The sequence below is a fragment of the Gopherus evgoodei genome, chromosome 18 (assembly GCF_007399415.2).
Source record: "Gopherus evgoodei ecotype Sinaloan lineage chromosome 18, rGopEvg1_v1.p, whole genome shotgun sequence".
NCBI lineage: Eukaryota > Metazoa > Chordata > Testudines > Testudinidae > Gopherus > Gopherus evgoodei.
In genome coordinates, this window is record NC_044339.1 from 21,482,343 (window position 1) to 21,494,980 (window position 12,638).

The following is a 12,638-nucleotide window of genomic DNA, read 5'->3' on the forward strand; positions in this document are numbered from 1 at the left end:
CTCCGTCCCCCCACGGGGTCCGTGACATGGTGCCCGCAACTTCCTCCCCATGGGGTCTGTGACACAGTGCCCACAACCTTCCCTGTCCCCCCCATGGGGTCCGTGACACGGTGCCTGCACACACACTTCCCAGACCACATAGACCCCTTTCCTGGCATGTGGCACAAAGCTTGTGTTTGTGCCTAGGTTACTCCTTGACCCAACTAAATCAAGCCACAAGATGTTCTCTTGCATCTATACCAGGGGAAAGGTCAAAGCTAGGCCCAGCAAGGCGACGCCTAGTGCTGGTCAAACTGAACTCCACTCCATCCTGCTCTACACCAGTGGTTCTCAACCTTGTTCATTTGCGTACCCTTAACAAATTTCAAATGGAGGTGCCAACACCTTTGGAAATCTATGGGGTCTTTTCTATTGTTGAATTCTGTTCAATGAGTTTTCAGTCCAAGTATTTCACAGACCTCTTAGACGTAGTCCATGGCTCAGACAGAGAACCACCGGTCAAACCTAGAGCAAGGGGAGGACACCACTGTGACATGGAGAGCTCTCTGGGCTCTTCCCTGCACCTGCTCATTAATGCACAAAGTCTCCAGCACAGGGACCGTCTGTACTGATATGTCTTGTATGTTGTAGGAACCAAGAAAAGGCCCAGTTGCACGCTTTCCCCTCCTCAGCCTGCATCCCCCCTTATCTGCTCTTCTTCAAAGTCCATCCCAAAAGGGGAACTCATCCACAAGCATGTTAGCCCTGTCACAAACCCTAAAGCTTATGGTCAATGACCAGCACTTATTATTTGTCAAGTGCTGGCAGTGAACGTGGCCCCTTACCCAGAAAGTTTACAATCTAGAGCAGTGATTCTCAAACTTTTTTTCCACGGACCACTTGAAAATTGCCGAGGGTGTTTGTCGGCGGACTACTTAATGATCTTTCCAAATGTTTGTACCGTTAGCTAATTACTGTAAAGTGCTTTGGATAAAAGTGCTACATAAAAAAACTTAATGAACTTTTTGTGTTCTCAAATAAAAGCACACAACTCATATTTTAATATCAGTAGTGTTACCTTTCTAATGCAATGGATGTGCCCTCTCTTCCCCACCGCAGCAGCCCTTGAGTTGAGGCTGGAAAGGAGGGGGGTCTTTCCCCTGCCATAGCAGCCACAGAGCTGAGGTTGGGAAGAAGGGCTGTCTCACCCTAGCAGCTAAAGCCCTGGAGCTGGGGAAAGTCGCCTCTTTCTCTGGCTGCCACAACCCTGCGTGTCCCAAATTCCCCCACCCCCTCTCCCACCTGCCCCCTATTTCCCCCAAGGCCACTACCTCACCTTACATATGTGTCTTCTCTAGGGTCCAAGCACCTAATTAGTGGAGCCATGCCTGCGCGATTCCACTACTTAGATGGGTGGCCCTTCATTCTCTTGTGTGTCCAGGCAGACCACCTGAATGGAGCTCACGGACCACAGTTTGAGAACCTCTCATCTAGAGTGTACACATACCATACAGAGGAGGACACACTTACGATGGTAATTTATCTTTTATTACCTATGTGAGCCTCGCTGAAGAAGTAGTTTATTAGCAGAGATTCTGAACATCACACACTGGCTTTCATCTCTTCTCCCTTCCTATTACACAAAGAACATAGTGCAACATATATAGTAGTTACATCAAAACACTCCTAAATGCCCATAACAAAAGCCCCACACAGCCCACTCTACTTCCTAAAACACTCCAACACCATCTCCACTGACCACAGGGTCTGGGCTCACCTGCAGAATATTACAATAGATAAATCCCTGGTTGGTTTGTTATTTTTACCTCAAAGCAAAACTTCCTCCCTTCCTGGGAAAGTGTGAAGTCCTGGTTCTTGCTACATGTTATATCTGTGGCATAGGCATAGGCATAGGCTGTCTATGTAAATAGTCCAAGGTACTTCAGGATCTGAAAGTCTAGCATTGTCTGAGAGGCAGTAAGTGTCCATTATATGCTTCCCAGCCCATTCTCCAGAAAGCTCTGTACCAACAGCATGATGCTTTTTCTTCCATTCATTTTATATTTGTATCTCTTGGCTCCATGTTATTGGGCTTTCATATGCCAGAACACGGGGCCGCCTTCTGAATTCAGGATGGACTGGGATTACACGATTGCAGGATTTTTCCGACTGCGTAGCTACTCAACAACAGAGAAGCCTAGACCGGAAGTTGACATATGTGACAGGTAAGCGAGAAGGGTAGGGTGTGGGGCTGCAACAAATTCTATGTATCAGTACCTAGATACTAGAGTCAGTACGGCCAAGCAGGGGGTAGGCTGTAATCACTGCTTAACATGCTGTCCAGTATTATCTCACTGCTTCCTTGTGCTCATGGTCTGTCTGCTAGATCCACCTGGGGCCTCTTATCTTATCCCTAGATTTTAAACCATTCTGTGTTTGTACAGCAGCTAGTACAGTGGGGCTCCTGCAACCCAATACAAACAATAACAATAATACTACAGTGACCAGAACTTTAGAAATGCTGTTAGCCTAGATTAGACAGATACAAAGAAGGAAATCATATTTAGCAGGAATAGAAACAGGAGGGGAAACAAGCAGGAAAAAGAGGTGGAACAAGAAGTAGGAAAGCAGATATGGGACAAAAAGACCCACTGCAAATAGACAGGAAGCTGCAACAGAGACGACGCATGGTGGGCTGGGAGTTGGGGCATGCAGGGCTCACCTCTCATTAATAAAATGATAGTAGTCCAAAATATCACAGCTTAGCTGGTGTGACTGCGGCCATTACTGAAGAAAATCTCTGCTACAGCCAAGATCCACTCTGTGCCATCAGAGATCTGGGGAGATGCAGGTGGTTTCTTCTCTTGTGCCACCTGAGCAGGAGAAAGGGAGCAGAGCAGGGCAGTGAATCTGACCCACAGGATATTGCATAAGGAGTTGCTGATTAGGAGAGGGGCAATGGGGATTTGAACTAATAGGTACAATCTGATGTGTGTTGTGCAACACTAAATAGCGGCAACCTCAGTGTAATTGTACAAAAAGAAAGATGTTTGTGCTGCTGGTCTCCTCATGAATCCCCTGTGAGCCACAGTACACGTAACAGACACAGACAGATGAAGTGATTTGTCTAAGGTCACCCAGTGTGTCAGTGTTAGAACTCCAGGCTGCCTGGCTCTTGGACCACGTACTTATGCCAGGCATTGCCCAGGGTGCATCTCCACGATTCAGTGAAGCCTTCACATCTCTTGCTTCTGCAATAACACCTGTATTTCTGCAGAGCAGCCTCTGTAGACAGCCATGGCTACCACCTGTTGCAAGCCATGAGATTCGCCATCGAGAAGATAAACAACTCCAGCAGCCTCCTCCTCAATGTCACTTTGGGCTACGAGATCTACAACACATGCTCAGTATCTGCCAACATGTACGCAACATTGAGTATCCTTGCCCAGAGCAGACAGCACCATGTGGAAGTGCTCAGCAACTTCACACACTACCAGCCCAAGGCTGTGGCTTTGATAGGGCCAGATAGCAGCCAGTTTATCCTCATCACCGCAGCTATCCTGAGCATCCTCCTTATGCCAGAGGTAATCAGTACTTTGTCTGGAGCAATGCCAAATATATTTTAAGCAGTACGGTATCTATGGCAGGGTCAAACACAGGTGTTGATTGGGGTAATACTGATTAATCAGAAGAAGGGCAGGGAGTGGGCTTGTGGTTTGGGGTGTAGGTGGCTGGAGGATCAATGCTCTGAGCAGGTGATGTGACCCCTATGGTCCTTTGTGGAATGTGGGACTCGGTCTCGGTGTGACTCCAGCAGAGGTTAGGCTTATTCCTAGCACTGAGAACGACATGCAGCCATGCTGCTTACTTGGTTGTTTTTTCAATGTGTGTTGCTGCATCCACCAGGTCCATGTGCCCTCCAAATACAAGTCCCCTCACACCCACAGGAGTCACGGTTGACGCTGGTTCCTCCTGCTGGTATCGCTGCTCGATGCCAATCGCCCCCCTCCTCCTCGGGTAATCACTGTTCAGCACTGACCTCCACACAGTACCAGTGCCCATCCCCTCTGCACAGTTTCCCAGCAGGAGACACATCCTTTCCCTCATTCCCTTCTGCAGATTAGTTATGAAGCCTCCAACGAGGTGCTGAGCCTGAAGCATGCCTACCCCTCATTCCTGCACACCATTCCCAGCGACAGGCTGCAGGTTGAGGCTGTAGTGCTGCTGCTGAAGGAGTTCCGGTGGAACTGGATTGCGATGGTGGACAGTGATGATGCCTTTGGCAGGAATGGGATAAAGACCCTGCAAGCAGTGGTGGCTAAGAATGACATCTGTGCCGCCTACCAAGGAATCATCCCCACGAAGGGGGGTGCCAGCAGCCCAGAGCTGAAGGAGATGGTTAGAGTCCTTACGAGGACCGGGGTCAAAGTCACTGTCGTCTTCTCCAATGTGGACAGCGCTAAAGACTTCTCTGACATGGTGGTTCAGGAGAATGTGACGGAGAAGGTGTAGCTGGGCACTGAGGCATGGTCTCTAGCCTCGGCAGTCTGAAGCATCCCCGGCATCCACAGAATCGGCACAGTGATTGGGTTGTCAGTCAAGCAGGCAAAGCTTCCAGGATTGGAGGAATTTGAATCTACCCATGTGAATTCAGAGAAAAGTAACATAGCCACGTGTGCCCCTGATTTGGGTGTTGACGGGAGGGGTGGCGGGAGCAGCAGCAATGAGAGCACCAGCCAAGGCTGCAATCAGATCTGCACAAGGTGCCACTCACTCACTTCAGCACCCCAGACATTTGGACCTCCTTTAATGTGTATTCGGCGGTGTTTGCTGTGGCCCACGGTATGCATCACTTGCTGGGTTGCTGCTCGGGAGCGTGCAGCAAGGACAAAGTCCATCCCTGGCAGGTGAGTGGGTCATGGGAAAGGCCCCCCTCTCTCTTGTACAGGAGCGAGAGTCTCCTTGTGTGAAGCTGCATGGGGGCAGCCCAGAGCTCAGGGCAGGTTTGACTGCTATAGTCAGAGGCAGGGGGCTGGAAGTAGAAAGGAGCAGAAGTATAAGTATCTAGCAGGATGAGCAGGTGCCTACCAGCTCCAAGCTCTACCTGCAAGCTGCATGCCATCAAAGCACCAATAAGGTTTCAAGGCTGGTGAATTGAGTCCCAGAACAGGCCAGCACTGCCCTGCCAATGGGCCTTACCCTGCTCTGGAGAGACCATCTCTAATCAGAAGAGAGGATGGTGTGATGGGCTGGATCACAGAAAACCTCTTGGGAGCTGCCACCCAATGTGCCAAGACTACTTCTACCCTTGCCTTCCCTGCCAGCTCAGGACTCCAGCACCCTGCCTTGCTGAGCAGACACACCCGTCTGTTCCAACACAGACCCGGGGTCTGAATTACTTGCTCCAAAGCTGCAGGTTTACCTGAAAGCAGCTCACAGAAGTGTTCTTGTCTTTAACACTCAGATGCCCAACTTCCAATGAGGTCTAAACCCAAATAAATACGTTTTATCCTGTATAAAGCTTATACAGGGTAAACTCATAAATTGTTCGCCCTCTATAACACTGATAGAGATGCACAGTTGTTTGCTCCCTCAGGTATTAATACATACTCTGAGTTAATTAAAAGTAAAAAGTGATTTTATTAAATACAGAAAATAGGATTTAAATGGTTCCAAGTAGTAACAGACAAAACAAAATAAGTCACTAAGCAAAATAAAATAAAATGCACAAATCTATATCTAATCAAACTGAATATAGATAAGTTCCTCACCAGTTCCAGAATGCTCCCTTTTACAGACTGATCTCCTTTTAGCCTGGGTCCAGCAATCACTGCCCTTTGTTCCAGTTTCTTTCAGGTATCGTGCGGGGTGGAGAGGCTCCCTCTTTAGCCAGCAGAAGACAAAATGGAGGGGTCTCCAAAGGGTTTAAATAGACTTTCTCTTGTGGGTGGAGACCCCCTCCTCACTCCTATGCAAAGTCCAGCTCCAAGATGGAGTTTAGGAGTCACCTGGGCAAGTCACATGTCCATGCATTACTCAGTTTTTACAGGTAGCATCCATTATTTACATGCTATCTTGAATGTCCTCAAGTAGACTTCTTATGTGGATTGGAGCATTCCAAGATCCATTGTCCTTTAAGTGTTTATTGATTAGATACTTAATTTCAATATTCCTTTCTCCAGGAACTGACCAAATGCTCTACTAAGGTTATTTAGAAATCAAGCCAGTACACAGCTAACATTCATAACATCGAATACAAAAATGATACATGGATACAAATAGGATTAATACATTCAGTAGATCATAACCTTTGAGATATGTTACATGGCATATGTAGCATAAAACACATTCTAAGCATATTTCCATGAAGCCTTATGGGAGGTACCGTCACAGATGGATGGTAGCTGGGGGCCTCAGACACCCAGGTTCAGTACCCTGCTTCCCTATAGACTCAATGTGCCCTTGGGATGCCACTTACGGTAAAATTTTCAAAAGCCCCTAAGTGACTTAGATGCCTCCATCTCTTGAAAGTCAATAGGACTTAGGTATTTTTTAAAAATATACCACTAGTCTCTGTGCCTCAGCTCTCCATCTGTAACATGAGGATAACAGCACCACTCTGCCTCCGGGTGCTGGGGGAATTAATGAGAAAGAGGACAGCAGCAAAGACATGGACCCTCCCACCCTGTTAAGGATCTAATCTATCACTGACGGGAGTCTTTGCCCAGGAGGTTGAAGCTGCATGTTGGAATCTTGGGTCTTTTCTGTCTGTGGCCTTTTTGTTTTCCAGCTCCTGGAAAAAATCAAGCAGGTGAATTTCACTCTGCAGAAGAGCCAGGTGCATTTTGATGGCAGTGGGGATCCCCTGACAGGCTACGACCTTGTCATATGGAAGTGGACTGGCCAGACCTGGTCTTTTGATGTAATTGGGTCTTTCCGCCAAAACCCAAACAGACTGAACATTGGCCAGGCTGGACTCCTGTGGCATACAAAGGATAATCAGGTAACCAGCATTTGAGCTGCATGCTGGGAAAGGAATGGCCTCAGGAGGGTAGGGCAGTACCACCAAACAGGGATTTTCCTAGCATTACAAATAAAACAACCTCCCCTTATTCCTGAAACTTGACCCTACATAAAACTGTGTGTCCCAGGGCTTGGGGGAGCAGAATCCTACAGGCCAGGAGGGGCCTGCCTCACCACTCCTTCTCCTACGCTGAGTCACACTTAGTCAGGTTGGCTGCATCTTCATGGGTCTTTCCCATAGCAGGGTGAAGCCGGGGTGCTCAGCATCTCAGGCTGTAGGCTCTGTAACAATCGGGGCTGGTGGTACAGGGAACAGAGAGTTGACAGGCTCCTGCTTGCATCTTAATTTTCAGAAAAATCTCTCTCAGGAAGAATCACCCCAGGCGTGCCCTTGTGCTGCCCCTGCACACTGCCCTGCTCCTATCTGCAGTCCTGACCCCTTTCCTGGACATTAAGGTGCCTGGAAATATAAGGTACAGCCCTCTGGTGAGCAGCCTGTGCCAGTCCCAGGAACTCAGCTTTGCTCCGTCTGTGCTGTTTCCTAGCTGGCCCTAGCTGTGATGGGGGCTTGCTCTTGGCAGGCCTGACCCTTGCAGTGCTTTCATCTAGGTGCCTGTGTCCACTTGCTCAAAGGTGTGCGTAAAAGGAGAGAAGAGGTTGCAGGTGGGGCTACACGAATGCTGCTTTGACTGCGTGGCCTGCCCCACAAGAACCTTCCTGAACAGCAGTGGTCAGTAGAACATGAGGCAGCTCCTCACAGGGGTCACAGCCAGGGAAAGCTGGTTAATCTTGTCCTGCCATTCCTGTGTTCCTAGCCTATGCACCTGGCTCCATGCTCCTCTTGTACACACTTACTCCAGCCCTTCTCTATTCTCCTTACTTTCTCCTCCTCCTCCATCCTGGCTGCAGCAGTTTCCTCTTCTCCCACCATTCCCTTTCCCCTCCTGTTGCAGGGCCTGGTGACTAGCGTTTGAGATGCAAATGGCCCAGTGCAGCTTGCTCTCTGCCTTCTCCATTTGTATAGCTCTCAGAAGGGCTGCAGCGCTGTGGGTATGTAAATACCGGGTCTCCCCCCAAAGCACCGAGTGCTGGCTCCAGTGCACTCCTGGCTGGTGCTGGGAAGCTGTGGTTTCAGATGGTTGCTGGGAATCAGATGAACAGGTGAGCTGAAGCTGCCTGACTCCTCTCACTGTGAGCTTTGGGTGGGGGAAGCAGGTGTGACAGCTGCTTCCTGCCCACTGTTGTCTTTGTCCTACTGGCGAGGCAGACAGACAGACAAACCCAGAAAGAATGAACCGCACCAGGTGGCAATAAATATCAGGGCGGAATTTGGTTTGTGGCAAGTTGATGATACTGGAAGCGATATGAAAATGCTTGGATGCCGGGGGCCAGGTGGTGCCTAGGGCTGACTGCAGGATTATCTGATCCCCGCTGTGCCAGCCACAAATACAAACCTATGGCAAGAGAATGTCTTCTACCCCTTCACTCTCGCTCACTAGATGCTAACAGACTCCATGTCCCACTGGAGCATGAGCTTTGGGCAACCACCAACAGTGAAGAGGCTTGGGGTAAGTTACTCCGTGGCCTGGCCGGGTGAACACCCCGGCACCTCACCTACAGTTGGAGGAGAGAGCAGCTGTTGCAGACATGCCAGCCTCCGTGAGGCTGTTGCATCTGCTGGAGCCCTCATCACATGTTCCCCCACCCAGACTAGCTGCATGAGCTGTGTACTTTACCCCAACCAGGACTCCAGCTGTGACCCAGGTGGTCAGTAAGACTTAGTTCACCCAGCTAAGCCACAGCAGCTGCTGCCCCTGACTAAGCTGGGGGAAGCCAAGCTGAGAGAGGCCACTCTGTAGACCAGAGCTCTCCCATTCCAATTTCTTTCCATATCCTGCTACAGACACCCCAGTGGTCCCAGAGGTCCATTAACGTCACCATAATTGCACCCACTCACTCTACGGCTGAGGCCTTCGGCTTTGTCACCTTTTATACTGTCTCACTGAACCTTGTTTGGAGGTGGCACACGTTGATCCCAGGTCATTAAAGACCCTAAGGCCCTTTACATAAGGGCTGTGTTGTTATCCCCAACATCTGTGCTCCACCCCAGAGGCAGCTGCATCCCAGTGGTGGGTGATCCCTGTACGCAGCTTGTTCAGTGTTTTGAGATCCTTGCAGGCATGAGGTGCTATAAGAAGGCAGATCATTATTATCATAACCAGCATGGTGTGTGAGCAGCATCTCAGCTTCTCCATTTCCTTCCTTTGCAGACCTCTACAATTGCCAGCCCTGTGGGACAGATCAGTGGGCCCCAGTGAGGAGTGAAATCTGCTTCAATCAGACCACTGAATTCTTGTCCTGGGCTGACCCCGTCTCCTGAGCCCTGCTGACTGGCATCACACTGCTGCTGGCAGGGACAGCAGCCCTCTTTGCCCAGAACCTCACCACGCCAGTGGTCAAGTCGGCAGGCGGGAGAATGTGCTTCCTCATGCTGGGCGCTCTGATCTGAGCCTGCTGCAGCCTCTACTGCTACTTTGGGGAGCCCACCTGGCACATGTGCCTGCTGAGGCTGCCCGTCTTCTCCATCAGCTTCACCATTTGCCTCTCGTGCATTGCAACCCACGCCTTCCAGATCCTCTGCATCTTCAAATTGGCCTCTAAGTGGCCTGCCTTCTATAGAGCCTGAATGAGGCACAATGGACCAAACCTGTTCATTGGAGCCTGCACTGCCGCCCAGGTGGTGATGTGCCTGGTCTTACTCAGCACCAATCCCTCAGTGCCCAGGAAGGACTACACGACTTTTATGATGCTGATCATCTTCCAGTGCTCGGAAGATGACGCTATAGGGGGACTGCTCTACAACACACTGCTCGGTATCTGCTGCTTTGTCATCAGCTACATGGGGAAGGACCTGTCTGAGAACTACAATGAGACCAAGTGCATCACCTGCAGCCTGCTTATCAACTTTGTTTGCTTCATCGGCTTTCTCACCACCTATGTCTTTTACCAGGGCAAGTACCTGGTGGCCATCATTGTGCTGTCCAACCTGACCACCCTCTCTGGGATCTTTGGAGGCTACTTCCTCCTCAAAGGCTACATCATCCTCTTCCGAGCAGAGGTCAACACCACTGAGCACTTCCAGATGTCAATCCAGAGTTACACCACGAAGAGGAGCTTGGACTGAGCCCACGGGCAGGGGAGCAGGGACACCTTGGGGTTTATATGGGGTGGGTGGGGGGAGGTCCCTCACAGCTATTGATCTGTGCTCTCAGCCTCCCAATATGGGGGAAGAGGGTGTGACAGATCTGTGCAGGGGGCCTCTAGCGGGAGCTGGGGATGAGATGGGGGGGTGCAGAGGGGTGGAGTGAGATGAGCTCAGGCCTGTGACTACTTGCCACCAGTAACTGGTCCTGGTGGGCTGTGAGGTGAGAGTAGCTGTGATGGATTGGCGGGGCAGGGAAGGGATAATGAGCAACATGCCCTGCAGGGGGGCACATGGGAGCATGCTGCCCACATGGGGGCTGTGCTGTGGGAGGTGGCAGCGCTGTGGGAGGTGGCAGCAAGAACAGGACAGACTGGAGAGCCTCCACGTTGAGCATGGACAAAGCTGGGCCCAGGGCCCTGCCTCAAGCCCAGCCAGCCTGTGGGGTCAGGGACAACTCAGCTGCCATGGTTTTCGTTTTCCCTGTGAGTGGAAGGCTGGCCGTGACAGAGCTGCCTGCAGGGGCCTGTGCCGGGCACGGAGGTGCTGACCTCACAGCCCGGGGGGAAGGAGTTTAGGGGCAGAGCAGCGAGATCAGCCCAGGGCGTAACACTTTGCTCTCCCCTTTCATGGCTCCCCCACACCTCCAGCCCTCCCTGGGACTGTGCTTCCCAGGGTCCCATCCACACGGGTCCTGCCACCAGCTCCAGGGCTGCACTTCGTGGCAGCACAAGACTGCTCCATAAGCTACTGCACATCCTTAGCCTGGCTCCCAGTGCTATCCCCCACATGGCATCCTCACAGCTGTAAGATGGCAGCGCTGCATGCAACCTGCCCAGTTCCAGCCTAAGTTGCAGATCACAGACCTGGAGACAGCAGCAGGTCCCAGGGTCCAAGACCAGACTGCTGTAGGGTATGGGGAATGGAATGGAAAAGAGGCACAAAAACGGATGGCACAAGTCATTCTACAGTACTCTGTCCTGGCTATTAAACACCTAGCCCCAAGAGACAGATCTGGGCTTCTCTTTTCTCTCTACTAAACTGATGGAATGCCTAGTGAGTGGTGCTGAGTGGGGAATGGGATCCCCATGAGCCCAGCACCTCGGAACAGGAGGCTCTTGATGATTTGCTCATGCCCCTGGAACTGAGTGGCCTGATGGTCTCCCAGACTAGTTACCCAAGAGACGCGAGAACAGCTTCCTGGGAGGCTCAGACCATCGGCTTTGTAAGCTCAAGGTAAAAAGGGAGGGGCTGAGCATACTAGCCAGCCTAGGATAAAAATGCCCCTTTTCTCTCGGGTACTGATGTGGGCAGAGAGTGGGGCTGGGAATATGCTGCTGCTTCTCAGCACCAGGACCCAGCACCCTTGCACAGGCTCATTCACTCCCATGGCCATATGGGACACGAAGCAGAGGTAGCTTACATAGTGGGCACTCAGATCCAGTCCTCATGCTCTTCTCCCCCTGCATCTGACGCCATCTCACTGTGCCCTCAGCCCCTCCCTCTCACCTTCCCCACAAAGTTCCAACATTCAGTACTATTTTTGTCAGATAATTTTTAGTGTTAAACTGCTATTAAATATAACACAGGAGAAAAAACACAAATGTCTCTTCAGAACAGCAGCAACAGCACCCAAACGGCCACCAGCAATCAATCACACTTCACTGAAAACTCACACACTGCTGCATTACAGCTCATAGTTAGCCCTGCTCCTATCCCTGGGGACCTACAAGAGCCTTTGCCAACACTGGCAGGGTGACTGGCTGCAAGTTGCGACTCCCAGGGCCTGCTGGATATGCCCAGGGAGGCTGAATGCAGGGCTTTGCTCCTCTCTCGGGGGGAGCCACTCAATTGTCAGTTTTAACTGAGAGCATCCAGGGGAATAACATTTGGACACAGGGATGCAGACTCCCATACTGCTGCTAAGTACCCCAGTAGCCCCTTTTGCTGGAAACAGGATCTTTCCAGGGGCTTTGGGATTCCCCAAAGGTAGGGGAATGTGGGGAAGCCCAGGGGGAGAGCTGTGCTGTGATCCATGGTTTCCATCCATTTCAGCAGGGTTGTTCAGGCACTGGGGAAGCTCATGTGCTGTGCTCCTCCCAGGAAACCATCTTGCACAGTGCTCAGTATCCAGGGATCCGAAAGCACCAGTCACTGGTCCGGCTACCACCATGCGCCTTCTCTGACAGAAGGAGGCTGAGGCCCAAAAAGGAGAGTCACAGGCCCCAGCTCAGAGTCCAATGTCAGGTCGCCCGAGGGCCAGGCCAGTGCCCGAGACCGGGACTGGTCCCGCAACCAGCAGCTCCGTGCTGGGAGCAGACCCCAGACTGCCCGGTACCTCAGCCGACAGAGACACGTCCTCCCTGATCAGTGTCCCGGGGCCAGGGCAAAACTCCCGGCGCCAACCGCCCGCCGCCCCTCCGGGCTCCCTGCC

General features: G+C 51.3%; 1 protein-coding gene across 1 annotated transcript; it reads left to right on the plus strand.

Annotated features, from left to right (window-relative positions):
• The first annotated feature begins 1,453 nt into the window (after positions 1–1,453).
• Positions 1,454–12,628, plus strand: TAS1R1 (taste 1 receptor member 1). The gene is given in 7 exon segments (XM_030537819.1): positions 1,454–2,204; positions 3,257–3,563; positions 4,099–4,765; positions 4,768–4,886; positions 6,770–6,982; positions 7,612–7,732; positions 9,273–12,628. Coding segments are annotated over 7 exon segments (2,574 nt in total). The 5' UTR covers positions 1,454–1,971; the 3' UTR covers positions 10,187–12,628.
• The last annotated feature ends 10 nt before the right edge of the window (positions 12,629–12,638 follow it).